The 23,669-nt window shown below is 54.3% G+C and overlaps 6 protein-coding genes and 1 non-coding gene across 7 annotated transcripts; 4 read left to right on the forward strand and 3 right to left on the reverse strand.

Annotated features, from left to right (window-relative positions):
- Window positions 1-321: 321 nt before the first annotated feature.
- BGZ61DRAFT_493695 (aconitate hydratase) lies at window positions 322-6,694 on the reverse strand (the record flags this gene model as incomplete). Its single annotated transcript, XM_046250681.1, has 4 exons — window positions 322-1,851; window positions 1,905-2,739; window positions 3,374-4,260; window positions 4,307-6,694. The coding sequence occupies 4 exons, from the start codon at window positions 6,692-6,694 to the stop codon at window positions 322-324; spliced, it is 5,640 nt and encodes a 1,879-aa protein (XP_046104715.1).
- Window positions 6,695-8,288: 1,594 nt separating this feature from the next.
- BGZ61DRAFT_451147 (uncharacterized protein) lies at window positions 8,289-9,797 on the forward strand. Its single transcript, XM_046245797.1, has 2 exons — window positions 8,289-9,186; window positions 9,235-9,797. The coding sequence occupies exons 1-2, from the start codon at window positions 8,637-8,639 to the stop codon at window positions 9,453-9,455; spliced, it is 771 nt and encodes a 256-aa protein (XP_046104716.1). The 5' UTR covers window positions 8,289-8,636; the 3' UTR covers window positions 9,456-9,797.
- A 281-nt stretch (window positions 9,798-10,078) lies between these two features.
- Window positions 10,079-11,363, forward strand: BGZ61DRAFT_351812 (DNA glycosylase; the record flags this gene model as incomplete). The annotated part of the gene is made up of 3 exons (XM_046240365.1): window positions 10,079-10,313; window positions 10,356-10,824; window positions 10,868-11,363. The coding sequence occupies 3 exons, from the start codon at window positions 10,079-10,081 to the stop codon at window positions 11,361-11,363; spliced, it is 1,200 nt and encodes a 399-aa protein (XP_046104717.1).
- A 657-nt stretch (window positions 11,364-12,020) lies between these two features.
- On the reverse strand, window positions 12,021-12,294 carry BGZ61DRAFT_532173 (uncharacterized protein; the record flags this gene model as incomplete). The annotated part of the gene is made up of 2 exons (XM_046253832.1): window positions 12,021-12,095; window positions 12,151-12,294. The coding sequence occupies 2 exons, from the start codon at window positions 12,292-12,294 to the stop codon at window positions 12,021-12,023; spliced, it is 219 nt and encodes a 72-aa protein (XP_046104718.1).
- A 410-nt stretch (window positions 12,295-12,704) lies between these two features.
- Window positions 12,705-13,844, forward strand: BGZ61DRAFT_477667 (uncharacterized protein; the record flags this gene model as incomplete). The annotated part of the gene is made up of 2 exons (XM_046248927.1): window positions 12,705-13,066; window positions 13,184-13,844. 2 exons carry the CDS (start codon window positions 12,705-12,707, stop codon window positions 13,842-13,844), a joined length of 1,023 nt encoding a protein of 340 aa, XP_046104719.1.
- A 1,045-nt stretch (window positions 13,845-14,889) lies between these two features.
- Window positions 14,890-14,979, reverse strand: BGZ61DRAFT_t121. Its single transcript has one exon. It is a non-coding gene; the product is annotated as a tRNA-His (tRNA).
- Window positions 14,980-16,419: 1,440 nt separating this feature from the next.
- On the forward strand, window positions 16,420-21,085 carry BGZ61DRAFT_451152 (Hydantoinase B/oxoprolinase-domain-containing protein). Its single transcript, XM_046245798.1, has 3 exons — window positions 16,420-17,496; window positions 17,540-18,798; window positions 18,841-21,085. Exons 1-3 carry the CDS (start codon window positions 16,465-16,467, stop codon window positions 20,621-20,623), a joined length of 4,074 nt encoding a protein of 1,357 aa, XP_046104720.1. The 5' UTR covers window positions 16,420-16,464; the 3' UTR covers window positions 20,624-21,085.
- The last annotated feature ends 2,584 nt before the right edge of the window (window positions 21,086-23,669 follow it).

Below are 23,669 nucleotides of genomic sequence, written 5' to 3' on the forward strand. Positions count from 1 at the left end.
GCAATCATCGCCAGGAGCGCATAATTCAAAGCTCAAAACAGAATACAACGCTCAAAACATAATCCGACACAAAAGCCATAATCAAGCACCAAAGGCCAATGCTAAAGCCATAATTACTAGGGCTCAAGGTGACTGGAAATCAAACAGAACAACTGGTATTGCTATATCCTATCTATCACTTAGACATTTTCCCGTCCAGACGCCACTGTTACAAAACATCCAAAAACTTGGAAGCACATGAACCAAACCAACGGCGACAAAACGAACGTGAGTCATCAGAATCATTCGCGCTGTCGGCTCTTTTTGCGCCATCACGCGGCTTTACACGCCCTTGGACAGCAGGTTCAGGGCGCTGCCGGCGAGGATGAAGCCGGCCTGGTCCTTGGTGACGGCGTGCTTGGTGGGGATGAGGAACTCGTCGCCCGAGGCCTTGGTGACGCGGAGGTTGACCTCGCCCTTGCCGCCGTTCTGGAGCATCTCGAGGAGGCCGACGGTGGCGACCTCGTCGCCGGCGCCGATCTTGTCGTAGTCGGCCTCGTTCTCAAAGGTCAGGGGTACGACGCCCTGCTTCTTGAGGTTGGTTTCGTGGATGCGGGCAAAGGACTTGGTGAGGACGATGCGGGCGCCGAGGTAGCGCGGCTGCAGAGCGGCGTGCTCACGGGCGGAGCCCTCGCCGTAGTTGTGCTCGGCGACGACGAGCCACTCTTGGCCACGCTTCTTCCACACCTCGCCAAGCTCGGGGATGGTGTGCTTGGAGCCGTCGAGGTCGTAGGCGGCGTTGACCTCGCCCGTCTCGCCGTTGATGGCCGTGTTGAGCGTGTTGGTGCTGATGTTGGGCAGATGGCCCTTGTACTTGAGCCAGGGGCCGGCGGCCGAGATGGTGTCGGTGGTGCACTTGCCGGTGACCTTAACAAGGACGCGCAGGCCCGAGAGGTCGGAGTCGGGGAAGGGAGGGAAGGGCTCGAGGAAGGCCAGACGCTCCGAGGTGGGAGAGATGGCGATCTCGGCGCTGGCGTCGGGGGCCTGGGACAGGACGTTGAGGACCGGGCTGCCAGACTCAAAGGGAGTCGGGGGGCCCTCGAGACCGTGGGGAGGGGAGAACTTGAAGTCCTTGCCATCAGGGGTCTTGATGGTGTCGGTCAGGGGGTTGAAGGTGGTCGTGCCGGCAAAGGCCATGGCGGTGACGACCTCGGGCGAAGCGAGGAAGTTCATGGTGTCGGGGTTGCCGTCGTTTCGGCCGCGGAAGTTGCGGTTGTAAGAGGTCAGAATGGCGTTGCTGGTGCCCTTGGTCACGCCGTCGTGTCGCTGCCACTGGCCGATGCAAGGGCCGCAGGCATTGGAGAGCACGATGCCTCCGGCGTCTTCAAACGTCTCCAGGGTGCCGTCGCGCTCAAGGGTGGCGCGGATCTGCTCGCTGCCGGGGGTGATGTAGAAGTCGGCAACGGGCTTGAGGCCGGCGGCGGCAGCGTCCTTGAGCAGGCTCTCGACTCGGGTCATGTCCTCGTAGGAGCTGTTGGTGCAGCTGCCGATGAGGCCGGCGGAGAGAACCTCGGGCCACTGCTGGTCCTTGACAACGTCCTTGAACTTGGAAAGGGGAGTGGCCAGGTCAGGCGTGAAGGGGCCGTTGATGTGAGGCTCCAGGGTTGACAGGTCGATGGTGATGAGCTCGTCGTACTCGGCACCCTCGTCGGCGCTGAAGCGCCACTGGGCGTCGGGATCGGAGCTGTTGCTGGCAAAGTTCTCCAGCGCCGCGATGTTGTCGTTGGCGTGTGCTCGGCGGGTTGACTCGAGATATCTGGCCGAAGCCTTGGTGTAGGGGAAGATGGAGGTAGTGGCACCAACCTCGGCACCCTGCGAGTCGTTAGTATGAATTCTCATTCAGGGACGAGTCAAGGGCAATTCACCATGTTTGTCACCGTTCCCATACCAGTAGCTGAGAGAGTGTCGACGCCAGGGCCAAAGTACTCAATGATGGAGCCAGTACCGCCGCGGACGGTGAGCTCACCAGCGAGGCGCAGGATGATGTCTTTGGGAGACACCCAGTTGTTCAGCTTGCCAATGAGCTTGACACCCAGAATCTTGGGGGCCTTGAGCTCCCAGGGCGCTCCGACGAGGGCCTCGACGGCATCGGCACCACCAACGCCAATGGTAACGGTGCAGAGACCGCCGGCGTTGGGGCTGTGGGAGTCGGTTCCCAGCATCATGAGACCGGGCAGGGCGTAGTTCTCGAAGACGGTCTGGTGGATGATGCCCGCACCGGGGGGCCAAAAGTCCATGCCGTACTTGCGAGCCGCAGACTCGAGGAAGTCGAATACCTCCTTGTTGGTCTGGATGCCAGCCGCCAGGTCGTCCTCGGCACCCTTGGAACCGACAATCAAGTGGTCGCAGTGGATGCTGGCGGGAATGGCCGGCTTGGCGAGATTGCACGACATGAATTGCAGAATGGCCATCTGGGCCGAGGCGTCCTGCATGTTGACACGGTCGGGCTTGAGGCGCAGGTTCGCCTTGCCGCGGATATCACGGCCATTGGCGGTGTTGGTGAGCAGCGACTCCTCCACGTTGTCGAGATGGCTGTAGAGGATCTTCTCGGCCAGCGTCAGGCGCTGCTTGCCGAGCACGCGACGCACGTCGGTGTACTTGGTGTACAGCTTCTCGTAGGTGGGCGGCAGCGACTTGACGGTCGAGAAGTCTCTGCGGGCGTCTCTGGTCGCGGCGAGGGCGGCAGCAGATCGGATGGCACTGGGGCCGGCGCGGCGCAAGAGTTGCTACCGAGGTTAAGACGAAGAGTCAGTGATGGATGTTCTGGGTGTGTCTGGCGGGGATGAAGCTCAATTGCACCTAGAACGAGGCACAGAGCTTGCAATTCAGGCGTACTCACCGTCATGGCGCCGCCTGAGCGACTGGCCAACTCCATTGAAGCCATGATGGGCGGTGCGCAGTCACGATGTACCGAGTATGGATGACTCTACGTCGGCCGGGAGTCGTTCCTTGTGTTGGTTATTTGGTGGGGGCGAGTTCGGGGGGAAATTTTTGGCAATTGTAAATTGGCGGGATTGGATTGGAGTTTGACCGAGATCTGGGGATGCGGGGGCTCCACCACCGCCGAGCACCGGCCCAGTGGAGGCGGAGATTAGATCTTCAAATGACACACGGTGCAGTCACTTGAACAGAAGACCTTCTTGTTCATTCACAACACCTACATAGCAAATGTACACCAACCATGATATAAACCAATCCTTCCTCACTCTGTATCGACAGCCAAGTCTCCAAGTGACGCTCAGTACTTTGTTATTATTGCAAGCCAGGTTTCGTCCCAGCATCCATCTTCGGTTCATCCACCTCTCATCCCCATTGCGTCGTATCGCTCTAAAACATGGCAACTCCATCCGCATCCTCTAACCATAACCTCGCGAGGTCCTTGTTCAGTCCTAGCCGCAGCTTTCGTAGCACATCCTGTCCCTTGGTCGTCGCCAACCAGCCCTTTCTCCAGTCCCATCCTCGCTGCACCTTGTTTCCAGATGCCATTTTGTGAAGATGATTAACCAACACCGAGCTACCGCTCATCACATAGCTGCTCCCGCTCAGTGAGCTCGTCGACTTCTGCATCATGTCCCACGGTGTCGAGCCCTTGAGTGCCTGTGCTGATCCCAGCACCACTTCGAAGAAATCGGCGCACGCCAGGTATACACGCTCGCCCACAGTCTCAATGTCCTCGATAGCCTTGAGCAAAATGTCGATCTGCTCCAGCGTAATCACAGCAGGTGACTGGTTGATAAAGACGGTAGCCTCCCCGAGTAGTGCCAGCAGAAAGTCCTCGCTGACAACCGCATCCCGCGTGTCGTCGTATAGTCCACCACGAATGTTGTCGTCGGAGCTGGAGATGACTGCCACCAAAGCAATCGCCGCTTGCTTCTTGAGCTTGAGCGCCTTGGTCGCGGAAACGTCTTCGAGCTGCTCAGAATCACGAATCTCGTAAAACTTGCGCAACGTAGCATAACCACTCAGCATACGGCCGAGGAGCTGTGCCGCTTCCAAGTCCTGCGTGGCTCGCTTCTCCAGCGTCTCGGTTCGCTTCCGCAGCAAGTCCTTCAAATCTTCATCGAGATCCTTCTCTGCGGGATACGCACTTGATTGAACCAGTGAGTACGACATGAGGAGGTTAAGCACTGCCCGTACGCTGTCGGGTCGATGAGATAGAGCGTAGTACCACAGTGCCTCTCCATATCGGTGCGACTCCTTGGACAAAATCTCGGCAAAAGTCTACCGAATGTTAGCTTGTAGTCTTCAAATGATAAGGTGTTCTTACCTCTGCTGTCTCCTCAGCGTAGTTAATCATACCGAGATCGTTCAGTATCCTCCAGATCTTGTCGACGGTGCGACTCGAGTGCTCATCGAGGGTTGCCAGGAGATCCCGCAGAAGCTCCCCAACAGTCTCTTCTGATTTCTCTGGCGAATCCATTCGTCCAAGAACTTGAATGGCCATTTCCCATCCGTCACGCTCCGAGGTCAGTTGTTCGATGCCGGCGAGTTCTCTGGCGTAGAGGACAAGTGTGGTGTCCTTGATACCTTCCAATTCGTCGGGTCCAGGTTGAGTTACACCCAACAGGGCGAGATCATCCATGTCCAGAGTGTCGAGGGGTAGGGGGTTCGCTGCCTCAGTTGCAGGGAGCCAGTCGCCCAAGGATGCAACCTCGGCCACAGCGCAGGCCACGGGTAGGGACCATGCTCTGAGAAATCCGAGAACAGCGTTGACGTTGCCCTCGAGGGCGGAAGCGATTGCAACCTCCACAGGGTTCATTGCGTTAGGGTTCATGTCGGAATCGATAACGTGGTGGAAAGCAGTTGCCAGTCGTTCAAAGTAATCATCCGTGCTGGCCAGCCGCGACGCTGACGCTCGGAAGCTCTGCGAGTGCGACAGCTTGGGCGCCTTGTGACGCAGATTTCCATCATCCCACCAGCCGAAGAGGCCAATTGTTGCCTCGCACCAATCTTGGGCCACCTCCATAATCGCCTCGTGGCTTCCGAGAATGATACCATAAATGGTCTGCAAGTTCTCGTAGATATCCCAGGGGATCTGGCTAGACGCCTTCCTCGCCATTGTCGACATGGATTGCAGTTGGGGAGAAAACTCGTCATCAAGGGAGTCCCTCATGCCTTGGTCCTTGCCTTCGGCAAAAAGTGTCAGTCTATCCAGAGCGGCACGGGCCTGAATCCGGAATAGGGTCCAGTTGCTGTTCCAGATGTCCCACTCTGACCTCTTGGCAGGACACTGGTCTAAGACGTCGCAAATTGCAGCAGTAACCCGTCTCACATTCTCAAGGGCTTTGCCAGTGTAGGCAAACTCTCCGTGAGGACCTCGGCGGACGTTTTCCCAACCAGCATTCCGCAACAGCTGCGAAGCGCCGTTGACATCTCCTCGAAGCAATGCGCATCGGACTGTTTGCCAGTAGAGGCTATGAGACGCAGGGCTTGGCTTGTATCGACCGATCTCTCGTACTTGGTCGGGGTATAGGTTGTGGCTCGTTTGCATCCAGTCAAACAGGATCTCGGGTAGGGGGGGCGTCTTTTCGTCATCGGTGTTGCTGTCGAAACGAGTGTGGTGCATTCGGAGAATCAGGTGAGCAACGTAGGCGGCCTTCTCAAAGGGCTCGGTCTCTGGTCCGGGTCCGATGGTCGCATAGTCTTCACCCTCTGGCTGGGGCAGCTCGTCGACATGGTCATTCCACAGGCGGACAAGACGATAGGTGATGTTTGCCAAGGAGTTGTCCATCTTTTCCGCATCGTCCTCTGTGCCAACACCTTCCTCGTAAAGGCGGCAAACAAGTTCCTCCGTCTTGAGGATCAGATTGGCAGGCTCAGCAATCCTAGCTGGGTCTTGTTGGCTGTATAGGTCCTTGGCGATTGCCGCAAACTGGTAGCCTCGCTTCCTGGAGGACATACCGAAGTGAGCGGCGGATCTCTTGAAAATGTCTTCTGCCTCCCTCCTGACTCGATCAGTCGCGGCCGGTGTGTTGAGCATCATCAGGTCCGACTCATCGCCAATCATCGGCTGTCCATAAGGCCGATCATCATGGCGCATGTTGAGGAACATGTCGGGTTCTTCTGAGTCATCTCGTTCGTATTCCTCGTCGTATTCCTCGCCTTCTGCGTCCTCGTCCTCGCCCTCGTCCTCGTCCATATCCTCGTCAATGAATCGCTCGATCTCGGCGTCAACTTCATTAGGGGGGCGAGAAGGAGCAGCGTTCATTCGGAAAAGGCTGTGTCGATGCGGAGGCAGCTCCATCTCTCCTTCTGCGTCGTCGTCCTCTTCTTCGTCCTCCTCGTCTGCAGCGCTAAACTGGCGACTCAAGCCGGACGGTTGTCGATCCCTGCCTCTGATGGAGCGACCAAGGGGGTTGTTGGACGTGCTCTTCGGGGCAAAAAGATTCTTTGCAGTGCCTCCACCCATCTGTGAACCAAAGCTCAAAGGTCTAGTCTCGCTCATGCCATGCATGATCGAGCTCCCCATGTAGGAGGCAGTCGGCGCGCCAACGGGAGTGAAGGAGGCGGCGGAAGATGGGGGCGGTCCAGCTGGGGTGGTCGAAGGGTTCTCGCCAAGGAAGGAAAACCCTGATCGCGACGGGTTCCTATCTGGTGTCGACGGTGCCGGGCTACTAGGCGGGCTCGAGTCGGGAACGACGAATCTGTGAGCCATGATGGCGATGTCTTATGAAAGAGCTCCCTAAAGTGGAATGCGTAGAATTATCCGAGTCGGGTTGGCGCAGGGGCGGCGGCGGTGCCTGTCACGCATTCAGAGGATCAGGATCTTGTCGCATGCAATAACCGTTGTCAGCGACGCGACGAGATTGATCTTTGTTCTTGGTGTTTGTCCAGCTGCAGGTCAACGCGTTTGGGATATTTTTTGGAGCTATCGCGATGGGTAACGAGCTTCCGGCCGGGGTTTTGCCGGCGCCTGGTACTCAGCTGAAAGGCTACCTAGTCTGGTCTCTCAAAGACGTTCTCTGCGTTCATTGTGGTTATTTGATATAAGAGGCGTCTGTGGAAACAACTATAGGCCTCTTATTCGTTAAGATCGTAAGTAAAGCCCAAGAGGGAATGTTGCTTCCCTGACCCTCTGCAGCTTTACCTAGGTACCTACCTAGCCAACACACCTTGGGTGCCAGCTGTGGCTGTGTTGCGGTTGTGGCGTCGGATATGGCTGAGTTTTGGCTTCTCTCTGGTTCTCTGCTCAACTTAAAGTCTAGCGTCCGGGTCTCAATGTCCAGAAATTAATCCGACGAGATAAGGAGAATGGAGATCAATGCGGATGACCCGGCTAGCGCAGGCGACGGTCTTTTCTCGCTGAGATGCTCGGGATTTCTATGGCATTCAGGTCCATTTTTGTCTAGCAGTTTCCACGCCCAGGCCAAGCAACTGCCAACGCTCCGGTTTAAATCGGGTTCTGGAATCAGGTTCTGGGATTGCAGAAATGGCGTTTGGCTCACGTCCCTCTGCTCCACGAATAGCCTGCGTTTCTGACTCACTCGGCCTGTTGGAAACGCCGGGATGCGGACGGTATAGACGGTACGGCTTCCGTGTAAAGCATAAACTGCCGAGCTATTCCTAAGCTATCACCGCACCTCGGAACGGGTCCCGTACTCGTCATTTACCTTTGACGAGTAATGCTTCCCCGCGTCTCGTACACAGCTGGGTGCAACGTCAAAGCCTGTACCAATGGCACAGGCTTCCAACCCACAGCGCGCCAACCTCGTCGCGGCGCACCGCGTGTCGATCCAGTAAAATGGTGTGGCCGTCTTCCAATGGGCCAAAGCTATGGAGCATCGTCGGGTTCCATTGCCTATCCCAGCTGACACGGCTGTGCGGATTTCAAAGTCCATTGCGGGGTAGGCGGTTCACGGAGTTGCTCGGGGATCGGAATCTGGCATCGCGGCCTGTCTCCTTACATAAACGATCCTACCTGGGTTGAAATTGGCCTTTCTCGACCATTTAAGCCAACAGCTGAGTCCCAGATTCGGTTTGTCCTCTCTACACACAGATTCCATCTCAGTTCTGTTGACACAATGGCTTCTACCGTGGGCAAGGTGCGTTGCGTCTCCAAACTACCCCTCCATTGCTTCGTGTCCTACCCCGCCCGGTTCGAAGCGATTTCGGGAGGCTTTTGCTGACGCTCAATACATTCAGACCATTACGTGCAAGGCCGCCGTTGCCTGGGAGGCCGGCAAGCCGCTGAGCCTTGAGGATATCGAGGTTCTTCCTCCCCGGGCCAACGAGGTCCGCATCCAGATCTACTACACTGGTGTCTGCCACACTGGTACGTGATGCGTTGGGTTTGGCCACATCGATGCTAACATCAGATCAGATGCCTACACTCTGTCTGGCAAGGACCCAGAGGGTGCTTTCCCCATCGTCCTTGGACACGAGGGTGCTGGTATCGTCGAGTCCATTGGTGAGGGCGTCACCAACGTCAAGGTCGGCGACCATGTCGTCGCTCTCTAGTACGAGCCCCCACCACATCCATCTTGAGACAAACACTAACAGTTCCCAACAGCACCCCTGAGTGCGGAGAGTGCAAGTTCTGCAAGTCTGGCAAGACCAACCTGTGCGGCAAGATTCGAGCCACCCAGGGTAAGGGCGTGATGCCTGACGGCACCTCTCGATTCAGGTGCAAGGGCCAGGATCTTCTCCACTTCATGGGAACCTCCACCTTCTCCCAGTACACTGTCGTCGCCGACATCTCGGTCGTTACCATTGAGCATGATGCTCCCTTCGACCGAACCTGCCTGCTCGGTTGCGGTATCACCACCGGCTACGGTGCTGCCCGTGTCACCGCCAAGGTTGAGGAGGGCTCCAACATTGCCGTCTTCGGTGCCGGCTGTGTCGGTCTGTCTGTCGTCCAGGGTGCCGTCATCAACAAGGCTGGCAAGATCATTGTTGTGGACGTCAACCCTGACAAGAAGGCTTGGGCCGAGAAGTTTGGTGCCACTGACTTCGTGAACCCTCTCGAGCTCAAGGGACAAACTATTGTCGAGAAGCTCGTTGAGATGACCGATGGCGGTTGCGACTACACCTTCGACTGCACTGGCAACGTCGGTGTCATGCGCGCTGCTCTGGAGGCTTGCCACAAGGGTTGGGGTGAGAGCATTGTCATTGGTGTTGCTGCTGCTGGCCAGGAGATTTCCACCCGACGTAAGTTGCCGCGTTCCATTCACCGTGTTCAATACTGACTCTCCATAGCATTCCAGCTCGTCACCGGTCGTGTCTGGAGAGGTTGCGCCTTTGGTGGTATCAAGGGCCGCTCTCAGCTGAACGAGCTCGTCGCCGACTACAAGCGGGGTGCTCTCAAGGTCGACGAGTTCATCACCCACCGCAAGACTTTGGGTGAGATGAACAACGCCTTCGATACCATGAAGCAGGGAGACTGCATCCGTGCGGTTGTTGACATGCGGACTTTGTAAGTCGGCTTAAAAATTAAATAGTAAAAAAGAATGTCAAGTCCAATAATCAATCGGATAGGGAGTTGACCCCATCAAAATTGTAACCGGGGCGCCTTTCTATATGTGCGACAATACCAACAACCTTGATGGCCAGTTCCGAACTAACAATGCAGCCCACCCAACAAAGCCACGGCACGCGTTATGGAGGATAATTGTATTATATTTGCGCCATCTGAGCAGCAGGTCCACTCACGCTGGGTCTATAGGGTAGTTCCACCGAACCTACCCTATACTGGAAATCAAAAGGGCTACATAATCATGGGATCTCGTATATAGCGAATAAACTCATGTTAAATTACTAAATTGTGTCCCGAGTCTATCAATTGGTTCGTGTCGTTGTTTTGTATCCGAACCCCATTTCTTGACGATTTCATGGGTGTCAAATCTGAGTGTCTGAAGGCCTTGGAGTTGCTTAGAAATGAACATGGCGTGGGAGGTGCATAGAATCCGGGGTACCCCCACTAGCGGCCGGACTAGCCGTGGGGGCTTTTGGGAGAGTGCCACGGCAGAAAGTCGAAGCAAGACGCGTTCAGGAGGCGACTCATATTAACCTTGACGGCCATTCTGCAGGCCATTATCACATTATGCGGAGCTCCAGAGTCTCCAAAGACGCAGCGAAGCTATTTGACCGCGTGTCGGAGCCGGTTTCACCCCCAAGGCGAACGACGCGATCGTCCCTGGCACGGTTTGCCCATGCGACTGCGAGAACAGAAGAAATCAAGTCCGAGATTCGCGACATTGAAGATGTTGTCGACCTTCCGGTTAGAAAGCGACGGCGAGCCGATACGGTCAAATCGGAGGGCCCATTATCGCCAAACGGTGTCAAGATAAAACACGTCAAAACCGAACAGATCAAGTCAGAATACATCAAGTCCGAAGGCATCGAAGACTCTCTCAGCTCCATTCCCTCGCCGCCCAAGGCTCCGCGCCGAGCCCGCAAACCCGCTCGAAAAGCCGTCGACCCGTCGACCGGAGACACTACGATCGAACCACCGTCCGACTGGGAGGCCATGTACAATATCGTAAGGAAGATGCGAGCACCTGGGGGCGCCGCGTACGGTGCTGCCGTCGATACCATGGGGTGTGAGCGGTTGGCAGATCAAAATGCTTCTCCCAAGGACCAACGGTACCATTCACTAGTGGCATTGATGCTATCAAGTCAAACAAAGGACACAGTCACTGCGGTAGTCATGAAGAGGCTCCAGACCGAGCTGCCGGCGTACAAACCTGGCGCACCGGTTGGACTAAACATCGACAATATGATTGCAGTAGAGCCAAACTTGTTAAACCAGTCTATATGGGCAGTGGGATTTCACAACAACAAGACAAAGTATGTCGATCTAGATTGGACGGGACAATGGCTGACGATGCAGATATCTTAAGCAAACGGCCGAGATTCTTCGCGATAAATGGAACGGCGATATCCCCGACACGATCGAAGGGCTCACATCTCTACCCGGCGTAGGACCAAAGATGGCATACTTGTGCATGTCGGTTGCGTGGAACCGCACCGAGGGAATCGGCGTCGACGTGCATGTGCACCGGATCACGAACCTCTGGGGTTGGAACAAGACCAAGAACCCGGAAGAAACCCGCCACGCACTTCAATCCTGGCTGCCGCACGACCGATGGCGCGAAATCAACTCGTTGCTGGTCGGGCTGGGACAGGCGGTTTGCCTCCCTGTTGGGCGAAAGTGCGGTGAGTGCGAGCTAGGGTTCGAGGGGCTCTGCAAGGCGGCAGATCGGAAAAAGGTCTCTGAGGGACGGAGAATCAAGGCGGAGAAGGTTGAGGTTGAGGACGAGGGCGACGATGGCACGGCGGTCAAGCTGGAGGTTACACAAGACGTCGTGGTCAAGCACGAGGAGTGAGAATCTGACGGGTCAGTTGCAGGCGCTGCTGGCCAACCCACGGCCCTGCCGGCGGCACTAGCCTGGCGGAATCCAGTGGCTGGGCGGCGGACCACGTAGCGAGCGACAGCGCTGTTGCTCGGATGGCGCCTTTAAATGCATGAATACCTGTTGATACCCTACTGCTCCCTACTCAGCGTTGCGTCGTATTCCCGTTCCAGCGCGGTGCAGAGTGCAGCCAAGAGGGCGCTATTGTAGTCATGAGGCGTGTGTCGTCAATTGAACGGCGGCTCACGAGATCATGGCTCCGATACGATATCGGAGATAAGACGGGGTCCAAGAGGGTGGAAACGGGTCCCAGAACACGTAATCAGGCAGTGCCTTGTCATGAGTTGATCATTTCATCGAGTCAGATGTTGTCACCGGAAAGCCTTCACCGTGGACTGCGCTTGGTTATGTTAAAGAATCAATTCAGAACCCGGCTATCGGGTGATTGCCAAAGATGCCCAGTACGCCAACGCAAAACACCCACTGCTGAATAGAATACAACGGCGGAAAACGCCTCTCAGCTCCGGTAGATCCCTGCCCCATATCTCGTCATTACGTCGTGGTCGTCAAAGTTTCCGGTGAAGCCATGGAGCGACGCCAAACTCCGGCTTCTGAGGGTTCGTGATCTCGTCATACGCCCCGGATAACCTGGGTGCGCTCGGACTCGAGCTGCGCAGCGTTTCGCTCGTGGGACTGTTTCTTGCACTATCGGTAGATTAGCAACTGCGATTGAGAGAGAATGGGGACGAGTGTTGCTCACGTCCTCGAGTCCGGTGCACTTGTGGTCCTCTAGAAGGCGGTGCTTGCCGCAGAAATGTCCCTGGCAAAAGGTGCAGTCTCCGACGATTCGCTGAGCGGGCTCACGGCACTGGCTGGCGGTGCAGCGGATTCGCTTGGGAGGCATGGTTGCGAGGTTGGTGGAGAGTTGGTGGAGAGATTGATGGGGTGATGAGGTTGAGACGGTGAGATGCAAGGTGGTGACAGTGTGAAAGTGTCGAGAGCGAAGGGAGATTGACCGAGTTTGTTGGTGATGCGAGTGACGAGGCTCAGAAGTCGGTGGAAAGCAAAGGACCAAGGTTCATACGACACAACCAAGAATGCGTCAGCGGCAAGGCGAAGACGGGGACCGTGATTGCTTTATAAGGAGACGAGGAGGCTGATGAATGAATCATGCTGGGTGGAGACCTAAACAAGACCCGGTCGGTTCGCCTCCCAGAGCCCAGCTCGCAGAGGTGTCCAAGCCTCGGAGCGTTCAGGGTACTCTGGACGGAGTACTCTGTACGGGACTGGGCTATCACATAACACGGGACCAACATGACAGGCCTAGCCAGACCAGCCCAGCCAGACCAGCCCCAGCCAAAGCAGGCAGGCGGCGCCAAATTGACCCAATTTCCTCCTCCCCCCCCCTCCCTCATGCTCTCCAGCCTCCGCCCTCTCCGCCTCGCCGCTGGCCGCTTGCGCTGTGACGCCTGGGTTTCGCCGGAGCAGAAGCCCGTGGAAACACGCCCCCCAGGCGATCCAGGCGTCCCAGGCGACCCCGGGGCGGGCCACTTTTACCCGCCGAGGTCCCTCGACTGGAATGGTCTGTCCGGACCCGGGGGGCTCCATGGAGGAGGCAAAGGCCGCGAGGCTCCGAAAGCGGTGGAGGCGACGCCGATGGCTGAGGGTCTGGGACGGTATGTCGATCAGAGGACGGTCAGCCCGAGGCTCCTGTCAAGCGGACACGAGGGGATATGCAAGTGAGGCGAGTGAGACGAACATGACAGACAGACAGGTATGTACGAAGTATACAGTATGTATGCCACAGACTCACTATGTCTTGGGTCAGTCTGGGGTCTCGGGTCGCAGACTCGCAGGGCCTCGGGCTCTTATCGCGCAGGTGCAGCCAGCAGGGACCGTGATGTCTCTGGCGCGGCTGGCGCTCTTCTGGCCGTCGTCCACGTAGACGGTTCCCTGCCTGGCTGCTCTGGGCTCTGGGCTCGTCTGGAACTAGTGCTGCCGCCTGGCTTGGACGTGCTTGGATGTGCTTGGGCGTGCTTGGTCGTGCCGCCGGGCCTGGCGGTTCCCGGGTCTCCCATGTCGCAGTCGATTGACGGGGCCCCCATGCGCTGGGATCGCCCCCCAACAAGTCGGTTCGTGCTGGTTCGTGCTGCGCTCGGCATGCTGCATCTTCGGCAGCCAATCGATCCCAGCATGTCTCCAGACGCCCAGACCTGCCTTTGTTGTCGCTCACATCTAGACAAACAGGGCCAGCCCAGCCTGGATGCGCCTGGATGCCGCGGCCATCCCACCCTCGCAGCGCCCAGCGCCAACGCCGCGACTCAGGCGCCTACATGCAACGGCGCCATCTACGGCCAGTTTCCGTTGCGTTTGCCCATGAGTAACCGATGCGCTCATGGCAAGTGGACGGATGTGGGGGGTATTTGTCTGCGAAGAATGACGCGAGAGCCATGAATCCGCTCGTCAATGGCGGGACAATGCGGAAGCTCACCAGGTCAGTCGAGTGAGATAGCACCACCATCCGAAACTGGAAGCCAACCACGGCTGTCACGATCTGGGCATCATGAGCTGTTTGCAGCCGATCTCTGCTCAATGGGGTGGGATGACGGTGGCCTCAACATAATCTGCATCGCCCTTAAATAGGCATCTGCATGTATGCTCGTAGAGTGCAACATGGTAGAGTGCAACATGACGGCTGATCGGTTGTCTGATATTCCATCCTCGCTCCCGGCCGTGGCCATCGCTCCTGCCACCGGAGTCGCCCGGCATATTTCAACCACCTCCGACCACAACTCCGGGATATCCGCATCCGGACCTCCGGCTGAATGAATTGTGTAACATCAACCATGGCCAAGAGACCAAGCCGTGAGGTCAAGCCGGCCGAGAACCACGTGCCATCTATCCATCGCTTGATGTCGGTGTTGTAGTTTGCCCTCTTGCAATCTTGGGTTGCGGATCCTCATTCAGCGTAGCGTACGTAGCGCGCGTGTCACCTTGCCTCCTGTAGATGACTCCCGGTTATTCTTCATGCCAACTGGGGAAACTCTGGCTATCAATCACATCCAGCGGTGAGTCTTTGGCCGTGAACTGCAGCCAAGCCCCATTGCGGTCCATCCTTAATCCTAAAACATCCTCCACCAAGCCGACCATCGACCCGACCATCAACCACCGACCACCGACCGACTGACCACCTGACCAAACCCCCCAACCCACTGACTCAGTCTCTATCTGTATACTGCCCCTGAACCTGTCCCCCAATGCCCCCAATCAGCCCTTCTTACCATATCAGCCGGCGCAGCTGCCGACCAAACACAGGATCCATCCAGCACACTACGCACAACTCCCAATGATACAGCCTCCCTCACGTAAAAAGCAAAAAGAACACCCCTACCCATATCTATCAACCAATCAAACCATTATCTAATCGTCTCCACCATCCGTTTGCCACCCCACATCCCAATCCCGTTATCCAAAATGATCACCAAAAAGAAAAACCGCTTGCGTCGAGTGAGAATCGAACTCACGTCGTCAGTGAACTGTGAATTTGCTAATCCACAAACTGATATACTGACCACTATACTATCGACGCCGTGTGTCTTGTTGTTGAAGATCTGGATGAAATTTGATCATATAAGGGCAAGGAGGTGGCTGGGTGTGATATTGGGCGATATTGGCGGGTGGCGGGCGAATGGGTGGGTTGGAAGTGGATGGGGATTTCTGACGGACTTGGAAGGTACGGAACTACTACTGGGATGCACCTGACGCTTTTTACAGGTGTTATGGTGGGAGAATTCGGTACTGCAAATTTGGGTGCTGGATAGGTGTGATCGCGCGCTGGGTGGTGGTAGGCGCTCTCGCGATGCTGCAAGTGGTCACGGTTCAGTCGCGAAATTTCCACACTTGGAGAGTACTATTCACAGATGAAGGTAGAGTATTTCAGTTCCGGAAATTCATAAGGCCTGTCCGATATTGATTTTATTTTGGCCGTCTGTGTTTGGTTGTAGAGCGCTGGATGGACACTGCGCTCGACTGTGAATATTCTGCTCCTCATTTCGCATCAACCACTCTGGCTCTTGTCCGACTGGGCTTTGTCCGCGAGGGTATGATACACGGTGGGCCAAAGAAGTGACGAGAGTTTTGCAAACAGTGGGCTCGGATCTCTGGGTGCTTTGGATTGTTAACTACGTTTGACTGCAGGCCCATTCTTCTGTGTTTTGAGGTATACAGTTAGCATTCCTCAAACACAGAAAATTCAAGCGTGCTCGTCGACACTGAACTCAATTTGGTTACACAATACCGCAGCTAGCTAATGCCTCTTTCCACCTGATTTTCCAGATTAAATAATATTTGATTGAGTATTCCTCAAACATAGATATTGCTACTTGTATATGTATCTCTGTTTTTAACTCTGCTAATAATTTATATATTATTATTATCATAATTTCTTTAGATTAATTTTTAGTATTTATAGACCAAAGACTTTTATTTTATTTTTATTTCATTTCATTTCATTTATTTTATTAATAAACACAAACCTGAAGTCTAAGAATTCTAATGCGCACACTAGGCTTAACATCACAATGCCAATGCAAATCTTTAATCCTCATGGACAGGCATCATGGCGAACTTCAAGCAAACCAACAAGACTGCTCAATCTCGTCAAGATCTAGAAAACACATATTGTTTTCTTTAGTTCTGATATGCACGACCGAGTTCGGTCTGTTCCTGACGAAGTCGACTCCATATCGATCTCTACTAGAAGCCTGATATTCTCGTTCACATATTTCTTACATGCTATTAACTAATTACTCTTCATTCGCTTTAATGGTTCACTAATGCCAACTCATTTGGGTTGTGCTCGGCGGCAGCGTCGCCGAAACAGGAACGTGGGGTAATTGCCAATGACATCAACCAGCTCCTACCTTATCAGTACACATGTATTCTCAGAGCATTTGTAATCGCATCACTGGCCCACTGCATTGCATACTGCAGGGACATAATATCTCAGAAGTCGAATGACAGTGGTACTTGCATCTCCGTTCTTCACTGCCAGCTTATCACCACAATTTCGACCATGACAACCTTAAAGCAACGCGGGATTCGGATCGCAATTGATCGTGGTGGTACCTTTACCGACTGTGTCGGAGAGAACAATGGCGAGGAAATCATCATCAAGCTCCTCTCAGAGGACCCTGCCAACTACAAGGACGCCCCGCTCGAAGGAATTCGTCGCATCATGAGCCATTTCCTTGGCCGAGATATTCCTCGAGGCGAGGCCTTGGATACTTTGCAAATCGACTCAATCCGTATGGGGACGACAGTTGCCACAAATGCTTTGCTTGAGCGAAAGGGCGAAAAGATTGTCATGGTTGTAACAAAAGGCTTCAAGGATTGCTTGACCATTGGAAACCAGTCGCGACCCAAGATTTTCGACCTCGCTATTAGAAAGCCAGATGTTCTCTACGAAAAGGTAATTGAAGTGGATGAACGTGTCACCCTTGAAGACTACGCCGAGGACCCCGAGAGGACAGTCACTGAGGCCCAAGCTCAAGTCGGAACCAAGGAAGCAGAGGGTAAAGATCTGGTCCGGGGGATGTCCGGGGAGACGGTGCGGATCATGAAACGGGCAGAAGAAGAAGACATTCGAACAAAGTTGAAAGAAGTCTATGATGGTGGGATCCGAAGCATTGCAGTTTGTCTGATGCATGGCTACACCTTTCCGGACCACGAGGCTTTGATTGGAAGGGTCGCAAAAGATATTGGTTTTAACCATATATCGTTGAGCCATGAACTGATGCCAATGATCAAGCTCGTTTCCCGAGCGACTTCGGTTTGTGCTGATGCATATCTCACGCCGGCAATTCGCAAGTATATCGACGGGTTTCAAGCTGGATTTGAAGGTGGATTAGGGACTCGGAGCGTCAAGGAAGAAAAAGGAGCAAGAGGGGCTAGGTGTGAATTCATGCAGAGCGACGGTGGGCTTGTGGATGTGGAAAAGTTCACTGGATTAAAGGCGATTCTCTCTGGTCCCGCTGGAGGTGTCGTGGGCTACGCAATGACTTCTTACGACGAGGACACCAAAACCCCAGTCATTGGTTTTGATATGGTAAGAACCAACATCTTTTTCTGACATTTCTAACATTTTCTAGGGCGGCACCAGCACGGATGTCTCCCGATATGGTGATGGACGATACGAGCATGTCTTTGAAACGACCACTGCCGGCGTGACGATTCAATCTCCCCAACTGGACATTAATACTGTCGCAGCAGGTGGAGGTTCTCGACTATTCTTTAAAAATGGTCTCTTTGTGGTAGGACCCGAGTCAGCAGGAGCACACCCAGGACCAGCGTGTTATCGGAAAGGCGGACCAGCTACGGTCACCGATGCGAATGTATTCCTTGGTCGCATACTCCCTGAGTTCTTTCCAAAGATTTTTGGGAAAAATGAAGATGAAGGTTTGGATGTGGAGGCGAGCAGAGAGGTGTTGCAAGTTTTGGCGGACCAAGTCAACCGAGAGACAGGAAAGAACTTGACGGCAGACGAGGTGGCATATGGATTTCTAACGGTCGCCAATGAAACAATGACAAGACCAATTCGATCGATAACGGAAGCCAAGGGACACGACACCTCGAAACATCGGCTTGCTACCTTCGGAGGGGCTGGCGGTCAGCATGCTGTGGCCATTGCCGAGTCCCTAGGAATCCAGCAGATTCTTGTTCACAGATACTCCTCTGTCCTTTCTGCCTACGGTATGGCTCTTGCAGATGTCGTCGACGAGCGACAAGAACCCGAGTCCAAGGCTTGGAACGATGATGTCAAGGTGGTTGGCGAGCTCCAAGAGAAAATGAAGAAGCTCAAGGACAAATCACTAGCTTCTCTAAAGGATCAGGGTTTCCAAGACGAAGAGATTGTATTCGAAGAGTATCTCAACATGAGATACCGCGGTACTGAGTCGGCTCTCATGATCATCAAGCCCAGCCAAGAAGAGGCCAAAGCAAGCTTTGGAGGCAATGACTGGGATTTTGGAAACGCTTTTGTGAAGCAACATCGTTATGAGTTTGGGTTTACATTGGATGATCGGGACATTATTATCGACGATGTGCGCATCCGTGGCATTGGAAAGAGCTTCCGCCATGACGAGGAGACAGTAGACAAACAACTGAAAGACATCAAGCGACAGGAAGTGTCCGAAAAGAAACAACACGGTACCCAGCCGGTGTACTTTGAAGGTGGAAGAAAGGAGACGCCCATTTACAAACTTGAGGATCTCAACATTGGGGACACTATCCAGGGGCCAACCATTCTCGCTGATGATACCCAGACAATCGTCATCACACCAAAGGCAAATGCAGTCATCTTGAAGACACACGTGGTCATTAATCTTAAAAAAGCCAGCACAAAAGACGAGTGAGTAACTAAGCCGTTATTTTACTCATCTAATAGTTTTAGGTCACATCATAATTCGGACAGAGAAGTCGATCCTATTATGCTAAGCATTTTTGGACATCGCTTTATGGCTATTGCCGAACAAATGGGGCGAGCTTTGCAAAAGACGAGCGTCAGCACCAACGTCAAGGAGCGGCTCGACTTTTCTTGTGCCATTTTTGATGCCACGGGTGGACTTGTAGCCAACGCTCCTCATCTACCCGTTCATCTAGGTTCAATGTCCACTTGTGTTCGTCGACAGGCTGAAATTTGGAAAGGAAAACTAGAGAAGGGGGATGTCATCATTTCCAACCATCCCTCCTATGGCGGAACTCACCTGCCAGACGTGACTTTGCTGATGCCGGCATTTGATGAAAAAGGAGAAAACATCCTCTTCTACGCTGCTTCGAGAGCACATCATGCGGATATTGGTGGCATCAGCGCAGGAAGCATGCCGCCGCATTCCCGGGAGTTGTTTCAAGAGGGAGCGTCCATTATTAGTGAGAAGCTGGTCAGTCAAGGAAAGTTCAACGAGAAACGAGTCGTCGAACTATTCTACGATGAACCAGCGCAGTACCCAGGATGCAGTGGCACGCGCACTCTAGCAGACAACATCAACGATTTGAGAGCTCAAGTCTCGGCAAACCAAAAGGGAATCTCACTTATCGAGACTCTGATTGAAGAATACGGCCAGGAGACGGTTCAATTCTACATGGTCAACATCCAGAAGAATGCTGAGCAATGTGTTCGCCGACTTCTCAAGAAAGTCTACAAACAATTCGAAGGCAAAGATCTATCCGCGGTTGACTACATGGATGACGGGTCTCCGATTCGTCTCAAGGTCAAGATTGATCCCGAGCTTGGAGAAGCCGAGTTTGATTTTGAAGGAACCGGACCCGAGGTCTACGGCAACATCAACGCCCCGCAAGCCATCACATACAGTGCCATCATTTACTGTTTGCGGTGTCTCATTTCCGAGGATATCCCCCTGAACCAGGGATGCCTAAGACCAATCCACGTCAAGATTCCGCCCAAGTCAATCCTCTCTCCCTCCCCTGGCGCAGCCGTGGTGGGAGGCAATGTCCTCACCAGTCAACGCATCACAGATGTCATCTTCAAAGCATTCCAGGCATGCGCGGCCAGTCAAGGCTGCTGCAACAATCTCACCTTTGGGTTTGGAGGAAACCAAAGCGGCAAGCAGGCTGTCAAGGGCTTTGGCTACTACGAAACGATTGCGGGAGGCAGCGGCGCAGGCCACAACTGGGAGGGCACCAGTGGTGTCCACGTACACATGACAAACACTCGAATCACCGATTCTGAAATCTTTGAGAGGCGTTATCCTGTACTTCTCAGGGAGTTTTCCATTCGCCCAAACTCCGGAGGCCGAGGCCAGCACCGTGGCGGAGACGGAGTCATCCGTGACATTGAGTTCCGTATACCACTCCAAGTGTCCATTCTCAGCGAGAGACGTGTTTACCACCCATACGGACTTAACGGAGGTGGGGACGGAGAGTGCGGCCTCAACCTCTGGGTGCGTAAGGTAGAAAAGACAAACTGGGAGACGTCTCTGAAGCGGTTCCACAACGAAGATGGAGGGGAGACGGAGTATGAGGAACGTCACATTAACCTGGGAGCCAAGAACAGCGCAGCAATGAAGGCAGGTGACAGGATCATTGTGTGTACTCCAGGGGGTGGTGGATGGGGAGCGGAAGGGACCAAGAGTGTGGCGAAGCATCAGATCAATCCGACAGAAGCATGGCGCAAGGGTAGCGGTGCTGCAAGGGAAGAAGCGGCACTCCAGGCATAGTTACGGCTTGATTGGGCCACGGAGTTCCCGGGGGTTGGGAATGTAGGCAAGCTGTGCGAAGAATTTATTCCAGAATACAACATGACACAATCTACCCAAGAAACCGGAACCGTTACGTGAACTACCGGGAGCCTTCCCAAGATATTCACCGACCACGGGTACGCGTCTGACGTGCAGAGTGAGATCAGGCAGGCAGCTTGGAGGGATAAATCACTCACGGCTCTTGACTGGTTGAAGCATCCGTTGATCATTGCAGAGCCTCACTGCCACACAAGCTTGCGCGCGGATTGGCCGACGTGACCTGCCTAGCCGGGAAATATCTCCAGTGTCAATGATTTGGCCGAGAGTGTATTAAGGCTGAGTCAGAGGTTGATTTCCAAACTCTATGATTCAGAGTTGACGCACCCTGTCAAGGGATAGTGGCCGGAGATGCCGGATTAGTTGCGGGGGAGACAATATGGTGTGCAAAGACAGTGCCACCCTGAAACGAAATGTACCTGAGGCGATATAGTCTAAAGGGAATGTCCATTGGGCGCTGAGGTAGTCACGTTTCATATTGGTTTGCTCGTCAGGCGAGAGCTTCTTGTGATGTGAATCTGCGCTATTTGTGCAAAACTGTATTGTGAATCCCACCAAGTATAAAAACATCCCCGTATTAATAACCAATCAGTGGAAGCAAGTCTGTCTGGAGCCCTTTGCAACGTCCGATTGGATATTCCTTGACGGCATGTGAGTGCCTTTATGTCCAATCGCGGCTATAATTGCTGGTCCCCGAAGAGTTTCAAGCGGAGGTTGCATCACCGGAATCTCAACCAAGGATGTGTAAGTGTCCAAGGGATCTCCCAGTGTGAGTGGCCGACCTTAGATGAAGCAATCTTGCAGGTGATGATTAAGAGGACTAGGAATAGACCAGCTGGTCGACAGGGTTGCTCGGGTTCGGGTTCGAAGACTTCTAGTGCAGAACGGCAAGCATCCTTCGGCCATATGTTTACACCGGCTTGAAAGGTGTTGCCATGTTTGCTTCTCTGTTGAGGCCGTTGCCACTTGATTTGCCTTTCATCACCAATGAGGCGAAGCCGTGGCTTCAGGGTGAAACCGCCTCTTTTTCAAGCTAACAATGTCGAGTTGAATCACCATCAATCCATGGTCATCGCCATCCATGGGGTACGATGTGATCAAATCAAGAAAAAGGTCTGCGGTTGCGTAGTCGTTGCATCGGCGGTTGCGCAGTTGTGAAAATGGTCGGGTGCTCAGATGTTGACCACCATCGGATATTCCGACTGGCCGGTTGTTTGGTACAGTTGGGAATGACCACCTGGGGCTATGTTCTAAAATGCCTCTACCAGCTGTAGCCTAAAACATTGCCCTTCAATCAGCGAATTTCCCATCTCGGGTCACTTGAGGCTTGCTGGTGGATGTTGCGTCTTGGACGCTGGTGCGGCTTGGAGGACTTCAGTTCCGCTACCAGCTCCCACCACGCTTCCATTCCGCATCGCTATATTCCGCGAGAATCTGTTGCTTCCTACGATTCCAGTCTGGCCCACAAATCGTGAAGAATTTTCTGCTTAAGCTAACAGGACGAGGACACGCATGCCAGCTCCAAGGCAACAAGGCATCCGAGAAATGTGATGCAGACGCCTCGGGCGACCTACAGCGACCAAACCAAGACCTTCACCTGACAGAGCGGGCATTAACAAGCTTCTCTCCACTGTCCACGGCCCCCAGCGCTCGATAACAGGGGGTTGCCACTGGATCAAAGCCCCCCAGCCCTTGTCCAGCCCTACGAGGATGACAGGGTTGCTGCATTAGCTCGGCCAGCGATGGACCGGGGCCGAGACATCTCCCCCTCCCAACCTCCTTGCGGCTCCAACCTCAAAGTCTACGTTGCCCGGTGGACCAGAGACTTGTCCCAGTCTGACGCAGACCTCCAGGCTCCAGGGTCACTGCCTGAATAGTGCCGGTGTAGCCTGGGCGCTGCATGTCGAGGACGCCAATGGCAGGGCGCGCCTTCAGCCGGCGAGGGAGGACTGAAACCACCTTGCTCCCGTCTCGGACACGCCCCAATCTCTGGTCCCAGATTCCGGCCGTTCAGGGAGGTGACGCACGCACTGCGGTCATGCGTTCTGCGGCCGTGGAGAGTCGTCGTTCTTAGACACCGAGCACCGGGCTTGCGGGCTGCTCTACGTGCGTCTCCCACCTGACACAGCATGACCAAGAACTATATTGTAACCCTCGTTCTACACCAGGCGTCAAGACTTGGTCCCGCGCGCGCCGTTGAGGGGGCTGGTTCACGTTCGTGACCTTGAGTATGAGAGTCCAACTCTGTCCATCAAGTATCTCGCGCAACCATGATAAGCCGAGCGAGCGTCAACCGGAATAGGGCACATGCTTGACTTGACCCGCTTCTGGACCATCATGGCAGACCACATGCGGAATAGATCCCCTGGATGGCTGAACTGGACACACCCCTGTGGTGCTGAATAGTCGGGACCTCATGACGGGAGTTGCATCCCTTCTGTCACGTAGAACCGACGAGTGTAGTGGTGTGGTTGATTCAGGTACACTTGTGAGAAAAGGCAAGTCGCCCTTTTTGTAAACACACATGTCGACGCTCCCCAGCCCCCTGACTTCATACGCCAGACCCTTTATTTACACAATGCCCGAGGACCCTTTGATTGCCACCGAATGTTGGCATTTACAACGTTGCCAACTTGTGTTGCGGTTGCAATGACCTGGCTCTTCTCATTCGACAAAGTCAACGGGTCACGCCGCCATAGCACTCGAGGACCACACCACTTCGCACTCTACCAACAAAAGAGTGGTTCACACGAACCTGAATCGGCCGAGATGCCCCCACCGATGTCGCGGTTCCAGATGTCGTTGGAAGTTGGGGGCCGTCGAGTATCCACTACTTGACTTCACGGAAGATACATCATGTACCGGTATGGCTCTTGGCCAAGACAAGGATGACTACTGGTCTGCCATGGCAGGTTTCTGCCTGTGGCAGACTTGTTCTTGCTTCTGTCTGTTGAGCGTTTGAGTCACA

Source organism: Ilyonectria robusta, assembly GCF_021365365.1.
Source record: "Ilyonectria robusta strain PMI_751 chromosome Unknown BGZ61scaffold_9, whole genome shotgun sequence".
NCBI classification, from domain to species: domain Eukaryota; kingdom Fungi; phylum Ascomycota; class Sordariomycetes; order Hypocreales; family Nectriaceae; genus Ilyonectria; species Ilyonectria robusta.